The sequence below is a fragment of the Coffea eugenioides genome, chromosome 3 (genome assembly GCF_003713205.1).
Source record: "Coffea eugenioides isolate CCC68of chromosome 3, Ceug_1.0, whole genome shotgun sequence".
NCBI classification, from domain to species: Eukaryota; Viridiplantae; Streptophyta; class Magnoliopsida; order Gentianales; family Rubiaceae; genus Coffea; species Coffea eugenioides.
In genome coordinates this window covers 41,724,524-41,744,208 of record NC_040037.1, presented here as the reverse complement: position 1 = coordinate 41,744,208, position 19,685 = coordinate 41,724,524, and the positions used below count along the sequence as shown (strand labels likewise).

The 19,685-nt window shown below is 33.8% G+C and overlaps 2 protein-coding genes and 1 pseudogene across 3 annotated transcripts in view; 1 reads left to right on the top strand and 2 right to left on the bottom strand.

Moving 5' to 3' along the window:
- Positions 1-3,215, top strand: part of LOC113765092 — a 33,619-nt gene extending 30,404 nt beyond the window's left edge. For both annotated transcript variants that reach the window (XR_003467699.1, XM_027309149.1), the window contains one exon: positions 2,833-3,215. Coding sequence is in view for 1 of the 2 variants with exons in the window: in XM_027309149.1 (XP_027164950.1) it covers positions 2,833-3,083 (251 nt within the window). In the remaining variant the exon portion in view is untranslated. The remainder of the gene's footprint in view (positions 1-2,832) is intronic.
- A 3,874-nt stretch (positions 3,216-7,089) lies between these two features.
- Positions 7,090-7,789, bottom strand: LOC113766661 (trans-resveratrol di-O-methyltransferase-like). Its single transcript, XM_027310829.1, has 2 exons — positions 7,408-7,789; positions 7,090-7,328 (listed from the first exon to the last, which is right to left on the bottom strand). Exons 1-2 carry the CDS (start codon positions 7,787-7,789, stop codon positions 7,090-7,092), a joined length of 621 nt encoding a protein of 206 aa, XP_027166630.1.
- Positions 7,790-18,276: 10,487 nt separating this feature from the next.
- LOC113766660 lies at positions 18,277-19,255 on the bottom strand (annotated as a pseudogene).
- Positions 19,256-19,685: the final 430 nt, after the last annotated feature.

The following is a 19,685-nucleotide window of genomic DNA, read 5'->3' as shown; positions in this document are numbered from 1 at the left end:
GAGCTATGTGGTAAAATACAAAACTATTGGGGGTTAAAATGTCATATATATTATGTTTATATATTTCAGTTATTTCAACTATTTTAATTTTTAAACAAGAATATTTTCTATATTTTATTGGATTTCGTTACAGATGATTATTTCAGTCAATTTGACACTTAGTTCAAATTATAAAGGGATTAAATATAACTTTTAAAACTTTAGAAAAATTATTTGAAAATTATTAAATCACATGGGAGTAAATAGTATTTTATCCTTAAAGTTATTAAAGATGACAAGACAGATCAGGTACGATGTTATCTAGGAGTACATCGCAAAGTTTATGAACCACCAGTAGGGGTGGGCACGGGTCAGGTACCTGCCCCTAACAAGATTTGGCTGATCCGACCCTAAAATATCGGATCGGTCATTTTGCGACCCTAACCCGCTTTTAATGTTTTCGGGTACCCGAAAAAAAGGGCGGGTCATAGGGTACCCGCCCCTAAAAAAAATATTATTTTTCAATAAAAAAATAATTTTCACTTAATATCAACATGTTTTCCAATAAAAAAAAGTATGCTTTCCAATTAACATTGGTAGAGATATTATAATCAAAATCCATACATCACCATTCTCACATTTCATCCAATAATCAAACCGATTTCATAAATTTAGTACATATTAGAATTATAATATCTAATAGATAAAACGAAATTATATGATAATTTTGAGTACATTACCATTCTCACGCATTTCATCCTTTTATAACATAACAAACACAAGGATAATAAGTATATGGTAACTTTTCCAACTTTTCCAAGTATGACAAACACAAGGATAAAACGAAGTTTTATAATAATTTTGAGTACATCACTATTCTCACGCATTTCATCCTTTTAAAACATAACAAACACAAGAATAATAAGTATATGACAACTTTTCCAACTTCCTTAAGGATATTATGGTACAAGATTGCATCCAAAATGAGTCGATTGTAGAATCAAGTCCGGATAAGAATTGAACAGAGTTAATAATTTTTGAAGAAAGTATAACCAAAATAATTTTGAAAAATTTTCTCCAACTTTCTTACATCTTTGGAATAGACCTTGTTGCATTAAAGGTGATGAAAAAGAAAAATAAATTTCTTGCACTAAAATAAAGGAGACAAATTTAAGAGACACAATTGCAATAAAATAAATAAATAAATAAAAGAGACAAATGTTTTAATTATCTAGCTAACAGAAAATTGGAGCTCCAAACACAAATTTTTGATTGAATTGATGAAAAATTTGCAGGAAAGATCGATGGAAGTAGAATAAAAATAAAAAAGAATGAAAGGGATGAACAATTTTTATGATAGAGTTTCACAAATTTTTCTTTGCTTCATTTATTTGGTTCAGGTTTCACCAAGAATATTCACTTTTTTTAAACAAGACAAGGAGAGGTGGATCATATAAGATTAAAATATGATATTGTGAACCACTTTACTTACACTTAGAATTAAAAATTATAAAATTATATAATGAACCCTTATTTTTTTAATATTTATATAATATACCCTACGGGTTGGGTACCCGCGGATTTTTATTTTGCTGATCCGTATCCGTATCCGCATCCGTTTTTGCGGGTACCCGACCCGCATCTGCCCCGCTAAGAAAAATAGGATCGGATATCCTATTTTTCAGATCGGATCGGATCAGGTTAGTCGGGTTTCGGATTCGATCGGATTTTTTGCCTACCCCTAACCACCAGCCTTTCATCCCATATCTCATTCGGAATTGTGTTCTTTGGGGTCATGCAACCGAAATTATTGCCACCGACCCCCAATCAGCGAGTGAAGTTATTACCACCAACTACCCTTTCATTCAGCCATCTTATCCCAAAATCTTATCCGGAACGTGTTTTTTGTGTTCATGCAAGTGAATGTCTACTGAGATAATCCCATCGGATATCGGAAGAAGAAAGAAATGAAATATAAGTTTCGGTCCTTTGAATTATTAATAATTTTGAATTAACACATAGTTTCAATTCAAAAAGCTATTGGGCCAATCTAGTAAAATTGAAGGTATTAAAACACATCTCGTGTGATCTCTGTGCGGGATTCTCTAAAATCTGCATACGATTAAGTGGATAGTTATGATCAAATTTTACAAGGACGTAAAATTTTTAAGAGGAAGGATTGAATGAGATGTCTCATATTTAAAATTGGAAGAAGAACTAAATCAAATATAAGTTCGACCCCGTCAAATTACTAATAAATTTGGATTAATCATTTTGAACACATAATTTTAGCTCAAAAAGTTAATGGGTCACACCAGTGGACCCAAAGGGTTACATCTGTCGTTTCATTCAGCACTATATATACGCATGTGTGCAAAAGTTTATGCACACAGATCTCACACCATATGGCTTTTAATCATTCTTTCTTCCTTGTCCTTGTGCTCCTTGCATCTAGTTAGTCTCTCATACTTATTTTGTTATATCATTTGCATACAGTCATAATTAACACAATAGTCTCTCTCTCTTTCTCTCTCTAAGCATATTTCATATAGTATTCAAATTATTCGTATCATCTAATATGAAAGGAAGGAAATAGTATCATGAGAGAGTAAAAAAATTATTGGAAGGACATTTTTTGGGCGGATGGGTGGCACAAAAAGTGCCTATTATAGAAGTTTAGTGGGTAAAGTGCAAATAAGGTGAAAGTTCATGGAGATTTAATGCATTTAACCCAATTGAATTGTTAGTTTGTCTTTAAATTCAATTAAAGTATTAATTACTAGTAGAACTCAATTACCATCCATTACTAGCTAATTTCCTACTAAGATTTTGTTTTTTAAATTTCTTTTGCAGGTGTGGTGCTGGGGCAAGATGAAGCCGGGGAAGCTACAGAAACCACCAATGCTGTCAAAACTGCATCAAGAAAAATGCTGCCAATTGGAGGACAGATTATAAAAATGCTTGGCGTTGGAGTTCATGATGGTCAGGAAGGGAAATGTATACCCGCCTTGGGATCCTGCGTAGGCAATCCATGGGGCTGTTGTTTTGGCTGTACGTGCATCCGGCAGCTTACCGATAGGTGTCTTGGTTACTGCAGAATCTAAAATGCTGCTAGCATCTAAGGGAACAATTAGCAAATTGTTCTAGTGTAGTATGTTATCTCCAGCTGTTGAATAAAATATTGTAAATGGATTTTCAGTTGGAAATCCATTTCTTTTGTATGTGAACTTCCTTTTGATTATTTGCTGCAATTTCCATTCTTATATTTTCTTTTATCTATCAATTTTTAAAGTTTAGGCGTTGGGATAAAGATTTATTTTGTTCAATTATCTTTATGTTCTCTCTATTAAACTCTCTCGATTTTTATTTTTGCAACTTTTTCTTTTTTTTTTGTGAATTTTGTTTATTGTTGTGAGTAAAGGGTAAATTTATCAGTTTATTTGTTCTATTTATTGGCTCTTGACAGTATTATTGACAAGGGAGGAACATGCCGTTGTTAGCTCCAAATAAATAATTAACCATGAGAACTTTTGCTTAATACAAAATAACACAGAGTTTACCCTTACAAATCCAGCCAAAATGTATTCCGAATCATTCATGTCTTAACATAATTTGTTTGATCAGAGAGGAAAGTGCAACTGATCTACATAGGATGAAGATTTCCTTAGGATCTGTTTGGACGAGGGATTTGAGTGGATTTGGATTTGAAATCCAACCATCAATTGGAGGAATTTCAAAGCTTAAAATTGTACAGTGGAGAGAATGACATAAAATATGCATTCCTAATTTATCTCAAGGAGGAAGCATGTTTAGCCAAGAGACTCATTGGCTTGGTTTAAATTGACAATACTGTAGAATAAATAGTCCTAATGTTCCAGGTTATATGAGCATATAATTAAATTTAGGGTAAAAATACACTTTATCCCCTGTGGTTTGGCACTTTTCGCATAACCCCCTTGAGGTTTGAAAAGTTATATATAACTCTTTCATAACTTGGACAAGAGTGTCAAATGGCAGAATTTGTATTCCATAATAGAATCAACTAAAATATCTAAAGTGCTCCTTTATAAAGTTGAAAACTATTAATTACCAACAGGGGGTTATGCATATATTTTAAAAATTAAAATGGGATTATATGATAAAGTACTAAATCGTAAGGGAGTTATGTGGTAAAATACAAAACTATAAAGGGTTAAAATGTCATACATATTACGTTTATATATTTTATTTATTTCAACTATTTTAGTTTTTAAATAAGGGTATTTTTTACATTTTTTGGGTTCCGTTATATAGGATATTTTTGTCAATTTGACACTTTAGTTCAAACTATAAAGGGATTGTGAATAACTTTTAAAACTTTAGAAAAATTATGTAAAAAATTATTAAATCACTTGGGAGTAAAGTATATTTTACCCTTAAATTTATTAAAGATGACAAGACAAATCAAGTACGATGTTATCTAAGAGTACATCGCACAGTTTGTGCCCCACCAACCCTTTCATCCCAAATGTCATTCGGAATTGTGTTCTTTGTGGTCATGCAAGTGAAATTATTGCCACCTGCCCGTAATCATGCAAGTGAAGTTGCTACCACCAACTATCCTTTCATTCAGCCATCTTATCCCAAAATCTTATCCGGAACGTGTTTTTTGTGTTCATGCAAGTGTAAATGTACTGAGATAATCCACATCGGAGATCAGAAGAACAAAGAAATGAAATATAAGTTTTGATCCGTTGAATTATTAATAATTTAGAATTAATTATTTTGAATACACAGTTTCAGTTCAAAAAATTATTCGGCCAATCTAGTAGACTCGGAGCGTTATAAATGGTATCAAAGCAATTCTTGTATGGTCTCTTATCGGAATTCTCTAGAATCCACATATGATTGAGTGGATAGTTATGATCAAATTTTGCAAGAGCGTAAAGTTTCAAAGGGGAGGATTGAGTGAGATGTCGCACATTGGAAATCGGAAAAAAGAACTAAATGAATTATAAGTTTCACCCCATCCAATTACTAATAAATTTGGATTAATCATTTTGAATACATAGTTTTAACTCAAAAAGTTAATGGGTCACACCAATGGACCCAAGGCGTTATATCTTCCGTTTCATTCAGTACTATATATATATATACACATGTGTGCAAAAGTTTTTTTTCTGATTGGGTAGCGTTATTATATAAGAAATGTGACAGCCCCACCTCACCTTAAGGCGAATCAAAGGGTTTGGCGGACCGCCTGCCCAACTTTCGCCAGGACTACGGAGTCGATACACACAAACCCAACATAGTACGCGCGAAAGGATCCAAAGAAAATGAACAATCGGAAACTACATATATTTATATTGGAGTCTTGAACAAATTAACATGCAATGCAATCCGAGGTATTCATACTACATACAATACAATTAGGGTTTCGTTTTCCAAAAGAGCTTAACAACATGACATATATACTAGCTTGACCCTTTTCTTCCAAAACCGTGATTTCCAAGTTTGTCCCTTGTAAGGAAAACAAAAGCAACAGAAAGGGGTGAGTTTACGCTCAATGAGGTACCAAACATATAGGGGTAAAATCATGGGTCACACCAATGGGTACTAATAAATTTGGATTAATCATTTTGAATACATAGTTTTAACTCAAAAAGTTAATGGGTCACACCAATGGACCCAAGGCGTTATATCTTCCGTTTCATTCAGTACTATATATATATATATATACACACACATTTGTGTGTGTGCAAAAGTTTTTTTCTGATTGGGTAGCATTATTATATAAGAAAAATGTTTTAAAAATAGTTTGCAACAGCTACCCTTAATTTATCTTGTCAATGAACACTCCACTTGTACTTAGATACTAAACTAATATTTGACATTGCAAAAAAAAAAAAAAATGAAATCCCTCAAAACTAGGATTCTCTCCATGTAGTATTATATTCTGAATTAATTTAGATGAAGACATGGTTACTCGTCTATTTTGAATTAGTTGCAATACTTTTGAGGATATAATAGGATGTTATTTTCATTAACAACAAAATAATTGTTTGATATAAAAGCTTAAAGTACCTTTAGAAATGTATATATCTACACAGATAAAACTTAATTGTCAAATCGACTATTGAAACTACTTGTGTCATTCTTTTGAACAATAATAGAGTTAAGTTGAAACTTTGTTTAACTATGTCTTTCATTTTTGTTACAATTCATGCAAAGCGCTAACATAACATGGGTTCGATTTAGAGAACGGCTCGTCCAAAGTTGGCATTCTTGGAGAACTGGATTTTGGCAAATTTGTTTTGTCAATTTTTCTTAGCATTGAAACTTGCAATATCTGTGAAAAATCCAGCACAAGGCTGTCAAAAATGGCAGTCTTGATTGAATAACTTTGTCTGAATTCTTAAAAAAAAAAAAAAAAAAAACTTTGTTTGATTTTTTTTGTTCCCTGAATTTCTCGAACTAAGATTATTTTGATGTGAGCTGGTCTTTACTCCTTATGGTAGAGTAATTTCATCATCAAATTTCGGATGTGTAAGAAGGTGTATGATTATTTGGTATATTGACATGATCATAGATAGATGATCTACAACCATTCTATGCTTCTTCAGATTACAAGTTCAACACAACTAAATGCTGCAGAGAGGGGGAAAAATGATGGGATTTGTATCTCAGGGAAAAGGGGAAAAAAAAAAAATCCAAAACCAAACACTTGGGTTTGTATGTTACAAGCAACAAAATGTTCCTTAACTTAGGGATAAACCTCAATGAGACACCTCATGCCCAAGACTGGATATACTTTATAGCTACTAAATCCAGCATCTGAAAACAATTTTGACCATTCCTTCCCAGTTCTTTCTTTGGCAGGGCCGAGCATAACCAACATCTGCATGTCCAAGCTAAATTCTGTTTCAAATGATGTCTCATCTTGTATCTGGCTTCCCATTACACTGTCTATAATGATCACCTTCCCCCTACTGTCCATTTCCGTTAAGTTTAACGGATTCCGTCATCTTTATAATTTAGTTCAAAATATGAGTGGTCGTGTTATATATTTTAAAACCATGAGGGGCTTTTCTGTGTATTAGGTTTATCACAGGAGGTTTTTTTATTTTTACCCTAAAGAAAATCAGAATTCAGTGACAGGATGTCTTTAGTTACCTTGAGCAAGATTGCATTAGCACAGGGTACACTTTGAAACATATCTCCAACTAAAAATTCCAAGTTCTCAGCTCCTTTTTGATTAGCAACGACATGTGCGAGATCATATACAGTACATTTTATGCTAGGAAAGTTTTGGGCAACGGCCTTAGCAACTTTGCCAGTACCACCCCCAACATCAGCAAAAGTTGTCAAGCCTTCAAACACAAACTTGCATTTGATTATCACTAGCCATGGCCTCGTTAAACATGTTTCCAAATCGAACTTCTCGCGCACTGTAATCCCAGAGATTATTCCCATATGCAGTATCAAATGGAGAGGGACCATCATTCTGGAACCACTCGATCAAGAGATTCCGGGGCTTCAACAGGGCAGGATCACATGATAGAAAAATGTGTGCCCGTACATTGAATGGCTCGTCTTTCAAAAGAAGCTGACCTGCAGAGGTGAGTGCATAGCCTTGAGGGTTTTCAACAAAGAATCCAGAGTTAGCCAAGAATTGCATTAAGCGAAAAATGTGGGCAGATTTAGAAGGGTGGATTGGGAGGACAGAAATCAGGTCAGAAAGTGTGATGGGCTTCCCATGATTACTGATCACATCTGGGATTCCCAACTCAACGGCACATTTTAGACATGCAGATTTCTTGAAGTGGAACATTGCATTCCACACGAGTTTGAGCTTCAATAAGCTTAACTAAATTCTCAGCTTTTTCCATCTTTTGTTCAAATTCAATGGCATTAATTCAGTAGCCTAATTAAACAATAAATGGTCAAGCAGGACTGCATGTATATGCTAGTAAATTATGAGTAGCAGTGCATATCTGCTACTAAATTATGGCAGTAGATTCCTCTTGTGCCTCCTATGAGGCTATATTTGATTGGTTTCCACTATTTCAAAGTATCTAAATAGGTTTGGCAGATCCAGAGGTGTCAAACTTCACCAAACCAAATAAATACGCCCAAGCAATTCGATTAAAATATCTAATTTCTGACGCAATTGCAATTATGAGTTAGTAACTGAGAAAATTCAAAACGAATGAACCACGAGCAAGACTGAGAGTAAATTGAAGCTGCCACCATTGATGGTGACATAAAAGTTGAAACAAATGGTTATGGGGGCTTGACTAGCTTTTCGAGGATCGATCGGGTAGCAATTGTTTTGCCGTATTCTTGATGGCAGACCTCTTCCATGTTACAAGCATTTACAGAAAAGGTAATCCAAAAAAATGTTATCATCTTCCTTGTTCACTACAATGGTGGTCTGGAAATTTTTTATTAGAAAATCTCAAATAAGTGTCGGGATGCTTTTTAATTTTGAATGGGCTCACAAAAGGTCGATTCTCTAATTTTGACTCGTCAAGGAAATTTTGTTTAATGTGGCCTCTCACATAAAATAGTAGAAGGCTAAAGCCTATAAGCTGTATGCAAAAGATGATATTGTATTACTCAAGTAATTTTTGTTGTGATCACTAGATTATATAGGGATAACGTTAAAAACAACTTCTAGAATTCTAAACAAAAGAAAAAATCTAGAATTCTAACAGGTGGTTTGAAAGATTCAACTTTATACGGCTGGACTAAGACAATCTAGTAGTTAGAAGTTAGAACGCAAAATGAGATAGGATTTGCCTAATGAAGTGCTAAGATACTGATTTGTCGCAGATAGCTTTGGGCTGGGGATTGTATTTTGAATGTTTTCCAAGTTGATTTTATTTGTATCTATTGTGTATAGTATAGGTTTTCTTATGTGTACTTGAGGGCTTTTTCTCTTGAAAAAATGTTGTTGCAAATATTAGCATAAGTTTTACCGTTTGGGGTAAAAATAAATTATTGATTAATTTGGGCCCAAATGCATTAAATTTGAAAATTTCAAGTTGGGCAAATAGGCATGCAGATTTTGCAACCTGCAACATGGAGACACTAACAAGTGGTTTTAGGCAAAGTTATTAAAACCAACATGGGCATCAACCCGACGGGAGGATTGGGTTGGCGGGTCAATGCACTACAACAAGAAAGGGCACTAGCGACAACAATTTTAGCATGAAATAGGAGATTTGACGCTATTAAGAGTCTTATAGCAAGAAAAAAAACAAGGCCTCACAAAAAATTGGAGCCAGCCTACACCTAGCAAGGGCTATCACTTTTCTTGCCTAGTAGCCTCGCCAATAGCAACGCGGGAAAGCTTCCCTCCAAATACCTAATTGTAGTGGGCCAAAGTTTTTATGTTATTGGTGAGAAATGATGGAATTGCAGCTGGTGTACGCTCTTTTGGGAGGATGTGGTCGTCTACTTGTTTAAGCAACGGAGAGGATGTGGTGTTTTTCTTGCCAAAACCAAAAATTACCACCAAACAAGATCTTAATAGGATTTAAAACTAAAAAACCAAGAATATAAAAATTGTCTGCCGGAGAGATAAAAGTCTCCACTTCCAAAATTTCCTTCTTTTTCCTTCTTAGTATCTATCAATTCTCTCTGCAACAGTCTCTAACCAGGTATGCTTTTTCATACTCGATCAAAATGCTTCCCAGTATCTTTTCTGAAATGCTTCTTAGTTGGATAGATCTATTACTCGATCAACTGCGTTTGGATAGATCTAACCAGGTAAAGCCGAGAGATCAAAGCCCATTTTCTGAAACGTAGTTGTGCTGTCAATTTCACCATCCTTCTTCTGCAACAGAACTCGTGCGTTCAAACTCGTGGGAAATGCACAAAGAGCAAGCATCATTAGAAAGATTAACGTTGTTCCTTCGGATATTTGATGATGAGGAGCCATTTTTTTCGTACTTAATATACTATCCAAACCCAGTTGATTTGCCACCTCCAAAATGCTTCCCGGACTTGAAAACAAAGATGGCATTTGGGTCCTTGACATCATACATCCTAGCCAATTTCTCCTTCAACTCAGCCTTGGAAACATTAGGCCTTCCAGGATGTAGAACATGAATGACGAATTGTTTTCTGGAAAGAAGACGATTGGTCATGAACTGCTTTCTTGAAGTGATATCATTGCTCTGTTTTTCCTCTGTTTCTAGCCGTGTTTCCAACAACTTCTTTGGAACTCTCTAGTTTTTACAGCTTGTGTTTCTGTCGGTAGGTTTCCATGACTAGTTGCAGACGTAGCTTCTTCTCACAATCCAAAGCCCCAAAATCCAAACACCAATAATAATGACTTTCCATCATTCATAATTTGCCATCATCTTGGGTCCATAGCTAGCAACTCACCGTACCATATGCACTTTTTTTTCATACATCTTGCATGTGAATAAAGACATCTCTGTCGGTTTGTATTGGTTTTTGCACAGTTAATAGGAAAGTAGTTTCATTTTGTTTATGATAAGATGTCTAGATTATTCTTTGAGAGTTTTTTTTTTCAATTCTTTGAGAGATTTACGTTGGCTTTGTTCCCAAAATGTCACAAATATATAACTGGTTTAATTTTTTTTCTAAAAGTAATAAAGGGACCCATTCCAATGCTCTCAAGGCTCAGTACAATTATTGTTAATCAACATTTTATTCAATGACTAGGGACATTGGATGCAGGAAGCATAAAGAGTTCAAGTTCTAGCATTTTATTAATCTTCTTGAGCGGTCCTTCATGGTAAGTGCATTACAGTCCTCAAGTTTGATTTCTATTTGAAGTGAAACTGCCATTATTTGGATCTAACTTGTGATATTGTGAATGCATATGCTTTTGTTTTTTATGGACATATTATGCTTTATTTAACTAGTTCTTTATAATTATCATCTTTTTGAATTTCAGTGCTATTTTTCCAACACAATTCCTCTGGGAAGGCTTGTCATCTAAACTTGCACCTTGGTATAGCATGTAGTTCATATGACAGGAGGAAAAATGGATAAGGGTTGGATGTTCCTGGCTGATAGATGGTGTGATGAATATAGGAATGGACTAGAGAAATTTTTGACAATGGCAAAACAGCACAAAGGTGATAAACCAAAGATTAGATGTCCATGCAGAAAATGCAGAAATGTGAAGTACTACTCTGTTCATGTTGTTGAGAGTCATCTGCTGTATAAGGGGATGGATAGTACTTATACATATTGGAAATTTCATGGGGAAACTCTACCTAATGAAAATTCAAATGTTCATTCATGTTGTGATAATGAGCATGAAATTAATGCTAACAATGCAGAAGTAAATGATGATGAAATGCAAGAAATTTTAGAAGACATCTATTGGGGGACCTTTAATGAAGAAGAATTAAATGGTGGGAGTAATAAGGAGGTTTCTTCTAGAAAAGAAGATGAGTTAGAAAAATTTGATAGATTATTTAAAGATGCTAAGCGGGCCTTATATCCTGGCTGCAAAAAGTATTCAATATTACTTTTTGTTGTAAAATTGCTACACTTGAAGGTACTCAATCGATGGAGTAATAAATCTTTTACCCAATATGCAAAATTATGCATATCCCTCAAATCTACCCAATATTAATGTTTTGTTAAACTCTAAATAACAAAAATATGAAATATAATATTTAAATATATTTTAATACACACAAGTTGGACGGGTAACTAGTGTGTCAGAGAGTTGCCATAATCTCCTTAAACCCGCATGCGGGTTTAAAGAGTATTCGGATATTCTCATATGCACCTATGCAAATTGAACCAACCGGATATCTTATCCGTATCCCATTTTTTTAAATAAAAATCTTATAAATTTGAAAAATAAAATCAAATTTAGATGTATTAGGGTTTTAAAAATATTATATAAGTGATAAAAATTTTATAAATTGTAAAAATAAAATCAAATTTAAATAATTAAATGTTATATTTGCATAAGAAATAATACAATAATCATAATAATGATAATACAATAATATTGGTGTAATAAAACTGCCATTAATTTAAATATTTACTTATAATGCCCAAAGCGCCTAATTACCAATTTTTTCTTCTCGCGCTCAAATATAACATTAACCCGCATGCGAGCTAACCTTGAAATAGAAAAAACACAGAATCCCGCTTGCGGGTTTCAACGTTATTATGCAGGCGGGATTTTAACCTGCTTGCTTATGAACATGTACCACATTGCTTTGAATTTTTGTGACAAGAGGAAAGCTTTGTCTGATGAATGTATTTGTGAAATGACCTGAGTGGTGGTAGATGGGTTAATTGGGTCGGTTGCGTTACCCAATTGTTTATATCCATAAGTAAAATTTTATGATTCCCATACCCATCCCCTCACTTTTTCTTATTTATTTCTGATTTTTATTAGTTTTCATTAATTCACCAATATAACTTGTACACCTACCTTAAGGGCATTTATGGGAACAAAATTTCCTCTCTTTCCTGAAAACACTTTTTTATGTTTACTTTTGTGGTCATGGGCTGATTTTGTTACAAAATCAGAAACCTCAAGGGAGGTTAGTGTAATTGTGGAAACCTCAGGGGAGGTCAGTGAAATTGTCAGAAACCTCAGGGGAGGTTTCTAAAATTATCCCTAATAAAAATGGAGCGGTTTACAATTATTAATACTCAATGAAACTTCTAAAGTACATTATTTCAATCAATTTTGTATTTGACTATAGATTAAACCCATTACACTAGACTTTTTTCTTAATAAATGAATTACATACTTTTGTAACAATTCAATAATAAGTGGATAGGCATTGTGAAGCACTTGTTACAGAAATTCCTTTTTATAAACTATGATTAAAATTTCATCATAGAAATATGAGTTTAGCAAAATAACACATATAGTTTAAAGTCACATTTGTTATGTTTGTATTAGAATAATAAAAATGGAGCGGTTTACAATTATTAATACTCAATGAAACTTCCAAAGTACATTATTTCGATCAATTTTGTAATTGATGAGAGATTAAACCTATTACACAAGACTTTTTTCTTAATAAATGCATTACATACTTTTGTAACAATTCAAGAATAAATGGATAGGCATTTTGAAGCACTTGTTACACGAAACACATATAGTTCAAAGTCACATTGTTATGTTGGCATTAGAATAATAAAAATGGAGTGGTTTACAATTATTAATACTCAATGAAACTTCTAAAGTACATTATTTCAATCAATTTTGTAATTGAGGAGAGATTAAGCCTATTACACAAGACTTTTTTTTTCTTAATAAAAGAATTACATATTTTTATAACAATTTAAAAAAAATGGATAGGCAATCTAAAGCGCTTGTTACACAAAATTCTTTTTAATAAATTATGATCAAAAGTTCATCATAGAAATATGTGTTTAGCAAAATAACACATAGTTCAAAGTCACAATACAAATAGATTTAAAAGTTGAGGAACTGGAATTACAAGTAATTTACTATAATTTCATAGATTATAGTACATCTATACCAATTTTATTCTTTATCCTCGTATTTAAGACTTTAGAACAATTAAATTAAATCATCTAATTATTAACACTTATAAGTGTTTTATACAGTTACTTGAAAAAAAACTCATATATGAAATACATAAGATTTTTTTAATTATGGAAATGGGCATGTATTAGCACAAATATAATATAAATATTTATTGACTAGCACATTTGAAGGCATTCCTCTCATGCTATTTTACACGTAGTTAAGTTCTTTGAAGTTTAGCAAAAATATAAGAGTGAGGAATAATTTCAAGAAATGGCAATTACATATCATACAACAAACCTTTATTTGAAAATTAAATGCAAATTTATCAAACTTAGTTAATTTGATTAGAATATTTTCATTAGTTTCATTTTCTCATACATGATCTCTTTCAATTTTTATATACTTCTAACACTCAATATTCATTCTATATAATATACTCCGATTCTTAGAAACTTTAACTACAACACTTAAAACATCATTAATGTTTCAGAATTTAGGACGCGCGCTTTATTCCCTCCAAGAATTTATTTTTCCCGCAACATCCTTCCGGCAAAATTTGAAGGCTCATTACAGCTGAGGGATAATACTATTATATATATACATAGAAAGGCCGGTCCTCACTTATCTCTCTCAATTGATCAAGCACGCATATGTTCTTCTCTCAAAGGCCAAGATTGGTGGTTTTTAGTCCAAAATGGAAGAACAGATGCGGGAATTGCTAAACGTGAAGGAGACCTCTGAGGAATTGCTAAAAAATGAAGGCCCACCTCCTGTCTATCTCCTAAGAATTGCAAAACGTGAAGGAGCTTAGGTTTTATTGCTGTAAGAAAACCTCAGAGCAACTTCAATACTTCATCCATTTGCTTCAAATACTGTTAGATCTATAGTTTGGTGCCATTTCGTGAATCTTCATATCCTTCTTGTGCATTCTTATTACCATTATTGTGTTAGATTTCTAAGATTGCACTATTTTCCTCACAATTTTAGGAAAATTGAGTTCCAACCATTCTCTAGACTCTGTGAAGGTAAATTATGTGGGTTTGTGCTTAATTTCAAAGATTGTATTTTTCGATTGGTTGTGGTTTACGCTAACAACCTCTGATTTTCATCTTGTTTTCTGGTTGGTTGAGGTTAACTTCTCTGCTTTTCCTAGTTGGTTTAAGCCCCTGTTTTCATATGCAATCAGTAAAATTTCTCCATCTAATCTAATCTTCCCTTTTTGTACAGCTTCATCAAGTGAGATTTACAGAGGGGCAGTGCTGATATGGAGCCATATCAAGTTAGTTCAATGCCTTCTTTTGAACTTACCTGCAAGTGTAAAGAACAGGTCAGCCTCTGTTTACATACTAAAAAGTTAGTTCCTGGTTGGTTGAGGTTAACTTCTCTATTTTTCCTCGTTTGTTTAAACCTGTTTTCATATGCAATCAGTAAAATTTCTCCATCTAATCTAATCTTCCCTTTTTGTGCAGCTTCATCAAGTGAGATTTAAAGAGGGGCAATGCTGATATGGAGCCACATCAGGTTAGTTCGATTGAATGCCTTCTTCTGAACTTACCTACAAGTGTAAGGAACAGGTCAGCTTCTGTATACAAACTAAGTGTCAGAGGCAAGAGGACTTGGGGGTGATTTCAGGATTCATGGAATCACAATACCGGCTTGCAATTTACTGAAGTTGAAGTTGCAGTTCCATTCTACTAGGAATTTCTACATTTGTACTAAACTCTATTCCAACATGGGTCGTTTGGGTTTAGGTGCTTTTCGTGCACTTATTGTAAAACCTGATTTCAGGTATAAATATTTTGTTTCTTTTGGATATATTCTCATTGATAGTTGACAATTTTGGATTGCCAATTGGTTTCAAGCACTTCCTATTGTATGGCTCAAGATATTGAAAAAGTCGGATGTTGATGTATTACTCTGCTAGCAATTATTTTTAGCTAACCAAAGCTTTTGTATGTTCTTTACCGAATGTTTAGCAAAAGGGAGTTGTTGGGACCATGTGATATTCCATAAAACTATCAAATACCAGGGCTTATGAGTTTAAATTTGATGAGCATCTATGTTGGTGATGTTCATAAAAAAAATTCCAAACAATTTGATACTTATAAGAAACTCGAAAATGTACAACAGACATGAGAAGCCAAATTTAAGCTATTTGCAGCTAAATTTTCTAACAAAACCACTCCATAATTGGCTCAGGGAATTAAGATTAGCATATTAAAATGGGATTAAGAAATGTTCACAACAGCATTGGAGGGGAACATTTTCCCACCGAATAGTTAGGCAAGAATCAACTATCGCTTGTTAGAGAGGAAACTTTCCTGGCCAAAAATGTTTTACTGGTATGGGGGATTGCAGATTTGTCAAAAAGCTCCTTGCCAATTCTATATTATTGGTGAGGATGCACTATTTCCTCACAAAACAGCTTGAATATTTGCAAGGAACCACTGGTTTTTGTGGGGAGTTTTTGACTTTAGTGGAGAGGAAAGTTTTTCTTGCCATAGCATTCGAGCAATTAGCGAGGAGGTCTGCCCTTGCTATTGATTTGTTCCATTAGTGAGAAAGGCAGCAGCATTCACGCTAATAACTTTTAGCGACGAGCATCTAGCGAGAAACTCGGCGAGGAAGCATTTTCCTTGCTAAAATTAATTGGCGAGGAAGTAAAAACTTTTGGCGACAACTTTTGTTCCTTGCCAAATCCCTTTTTTGTTGTAGTGATGGTTCAACTGGCGGGTCACTGGTTGAACCGTCGAATCACACTATATAATAAAATATATATATATAATTAAATAAACACATAAATTATAATATAAGTATAGAAATTCTTAAATGTTAAGAAATCATAACCTATTTATATTTCATATTTTATACACACAAGCCATACCCATATGTGTTTTTTAGTTCATGAATTTATACTGATATTATACACAAATATAAATAATAAATCTAAATATCAAAGAAAGAAAAAAAAACCTAATTCTCAAATTTCTTTTTAATTTTTCTCATCTAATTGTCAAAAAGACGACAATGCCAATGTTGATATGGCTGGTCAAATAAAAAAATTGAGTAAAAAGGTAATTTCAGAAAAATTTTCAAAACCAGCCAGGTTTAACGGGCCATAGGTTCGACCGTTCGAGTCAAATGATTCAAAACGAATTATTTGCAACTCCGATCCAATTGCTAAATCGCTTGGTTCCATGGCCTATTTACTGATTTTACCGATTCAATATTGGGCCGGGCCGAATTTAATAACTTTGGTTTTGGGCAAAAAAGTGTGGCATGGATCTTCAGAAATTAATTCATTTACAGAAAGAGCTCTCTTTTTCTTTATTTCTGTTTTTTTTTTCAAAGCTTCACTAGTCAATAGTTAGTGACGCCCTATTTTTTTCATCTTCAGTTTCCATGTACACTACGCAAAGTGGAACTGAGTATAGCCGACATGTAAGCACATTTGACGGTTAGCAACAAGGAATAAAGATAACGAACAAGCCATGAGTTTCAATCCTGGTCATGTATATCTATGAAATAAAAACTGAATTTAGAAATCTTCAACTTTGGCCTGTGAATTTAGAAAACCACTCGTACATCATCAAGTCTCGAGGTGTTAAAAGCAAAATATATAAATATAGTGAGAATAATCCAACTAGAAACGATTGCCCGTCTCTTTTTAAAGTAAAAATTTACCTCGAATATATGTTAAGAGTTTGACATGAGCTCCCACACGAGATGTTTTCATATTGGATGAAGGGAAGCTGCAAAACTGGTTAGGTGATACTAGTGCGAGTGATGTTTGCTTGAGCTCTAAAAGCTTTCTTTTGAAGAAAATTAAGAGGTTGTTTGAATTGCATTTTGAGGAAGAGATTTTGGGAAAGAAATTGCGGTTATACTTTTTGGATGTAATTTTCATGAAATAAAACGCAATTTTGAACATCAATGGTGGCAATTTTGAAAGTACTGTTATACTTTTTATCTCTGTCCTGCATTTTCAATCGGTAGAATCTTGAACATCAACCTATTAGGTTGCACCTACAACTTTGGGTATTTGTCCAGCTACTCTATTGATTTTTCCCCCTTCCAATTTCTGAATTAATCGGGTTGTGTAAATAGTTTTGTTTATGTGCTATTTCTTTGCTTGTTTGAAAAAAAAAAGTGAAAGGAAAAAGTAACAAAAAGGTCAGACGTGCTGTAATTTCATTATTGAGTTGTGTAAAAGCTTTTTCTTTTTGACAGTTGAACATACATATAGAATTTATGATACCTTACTCTTGAAATTCTTGCCTCCTCGTGTGAAGGTGAAAAGAAATTACTGCATAGTTATATTTTCATAAGTTGTATAAAAGAATCAAAAAAGAAAAAAGAATAAGGTTTTGATGAGGAAAATTCAAAAATTGAAACAGCACGATTAGAGTTGAAAGATGAACTAATTTATATGATATTTGAATTGAGTTTAAGAGTTCATTCGAATTTGATTCGATAACTAGTCAAACCAAACTCGAATAACATTTTATATTCGATAGCATTCAAATTCGATAAAAACTCGTTCAAGTTCGATTGGACAAATAAACAAATCAAATTTAAATAAAATTTTAAAATCATTAAAATAATCAAACAAATTTAAATACTAGAGTGTTCGTCTTGATTAAGCTCAATGGCATCCCTACGCACAATGGCTAAATGTTGGGTCTCCTTTTTGGCTAAGTTATCTGCCCTGTAGTCTGTCTCTTGGGGTTAACGAATGATTCCTCAAATTCTTTCCCTGGGACGGGCCATGACAAGAAATAAATACTCAAGAAATAAAATCATTCCTCATCATTCCAATCGTGCAATATCCACTGTTTAAATTAACATTCATATCACAAAGAATTCAAATTAGTCAAGAATACCACATCAAAAAGACATGGTTGTAATGAATCAGCAGCATATATAGATGTGTTTAGAATCAATACTAAGCTGCCTTTTAACAACAAAAAGGTGAATAGGGATCTGTTGCATCTTCTTGGAAAGGTGATCTTACCTTCATTGTAACATCATCTGCAGGAGGAATAGCTACAAACATACTTCCTCCAACAAAGGCTAAACTCTTGTTATTCGCTACCAAGCCGTCAGCCACATGAGGAAGATCGAGAACAATACAGTTCAAGTCAGGAAAAGCATCAGCAATTTCCGTAGCCAAAGTTCCAGTTCCACCTCCAACATCCACCAAAGAATTCAACATTGAAAGAACATCCTTGCAATCCCTGATCAGAATACTGCCAACTAGCCTAGAATCGCTAGCCATTCCTTCATTAAAAAAATTATTAAGCCTCAGATCCTGGCCTGCAAGCTCCCACACTACCTTGCCGTGACAAGTCTTGAAGGGATTCACATCACTGTTGTTTTGCAACCACCGGCTAAGGTGGTACCATGGATCCATCAAGGTAGGATCAAGCATGGTGTCACGCTAAAAGGCTCATCTTTTAATAAAAGTTTAGAAGAAGTAGTGAGCATATAACCTTCCTCTTCATCGTGCTGGGTAACTTTTGCCTCGATGAAGAAGCCTGAGTGGATTAGAATCCTCATCAGACGATAGACAAAGGGGGCTTTTGCATTGCCAATTGGAAGAGCATTGGTGAGTTCATCCAGACTCATTGGCTTAACATGCTTGTGATTAATGTCTGGTATGCCGAGTTGAATTGCACATTTGAGGGAAATGGAGTTTATGAAGTTGAATATGTGATTCCATATGTGAGCTTGAGCTTGAAGTAGCTTATTAGCATCACCATTTCTACCCAAGTCCATCTTTCGCTGTCGATTTTGTTTTCCTTTTTGGGTATAACAGGTAGGCATCCAATCTTATAGTTAAAGAGCATATAAGGCCCATACCAATGGATAGGCATGATGATTAGTAACTGGTGCCATGAGTGGCTATAACAATTCAATTTAGTTCTTCTGCGCACTCTTTTTGTTGACTAATATATTTGCAAGATCCAGAAAGGTGTATTTGTACTTGGGACTTCCCCTGATGATAACAGCATCAAAAAAGCAAGTTTTCGCCTACATTGTTGATAAAGCAAAATCCAAAATGCAGGGATGGAAGCACAACTTACTTAGCTATGCAGGAAAAGAGGTACTTCTTAAGTCAGTCATAATGGCATTACCAAATTACACAATGTCATGCTGTAGGTTGCCTAAAGGACTTTGTTATGAAATATGTGGTCAAATGGCAAAA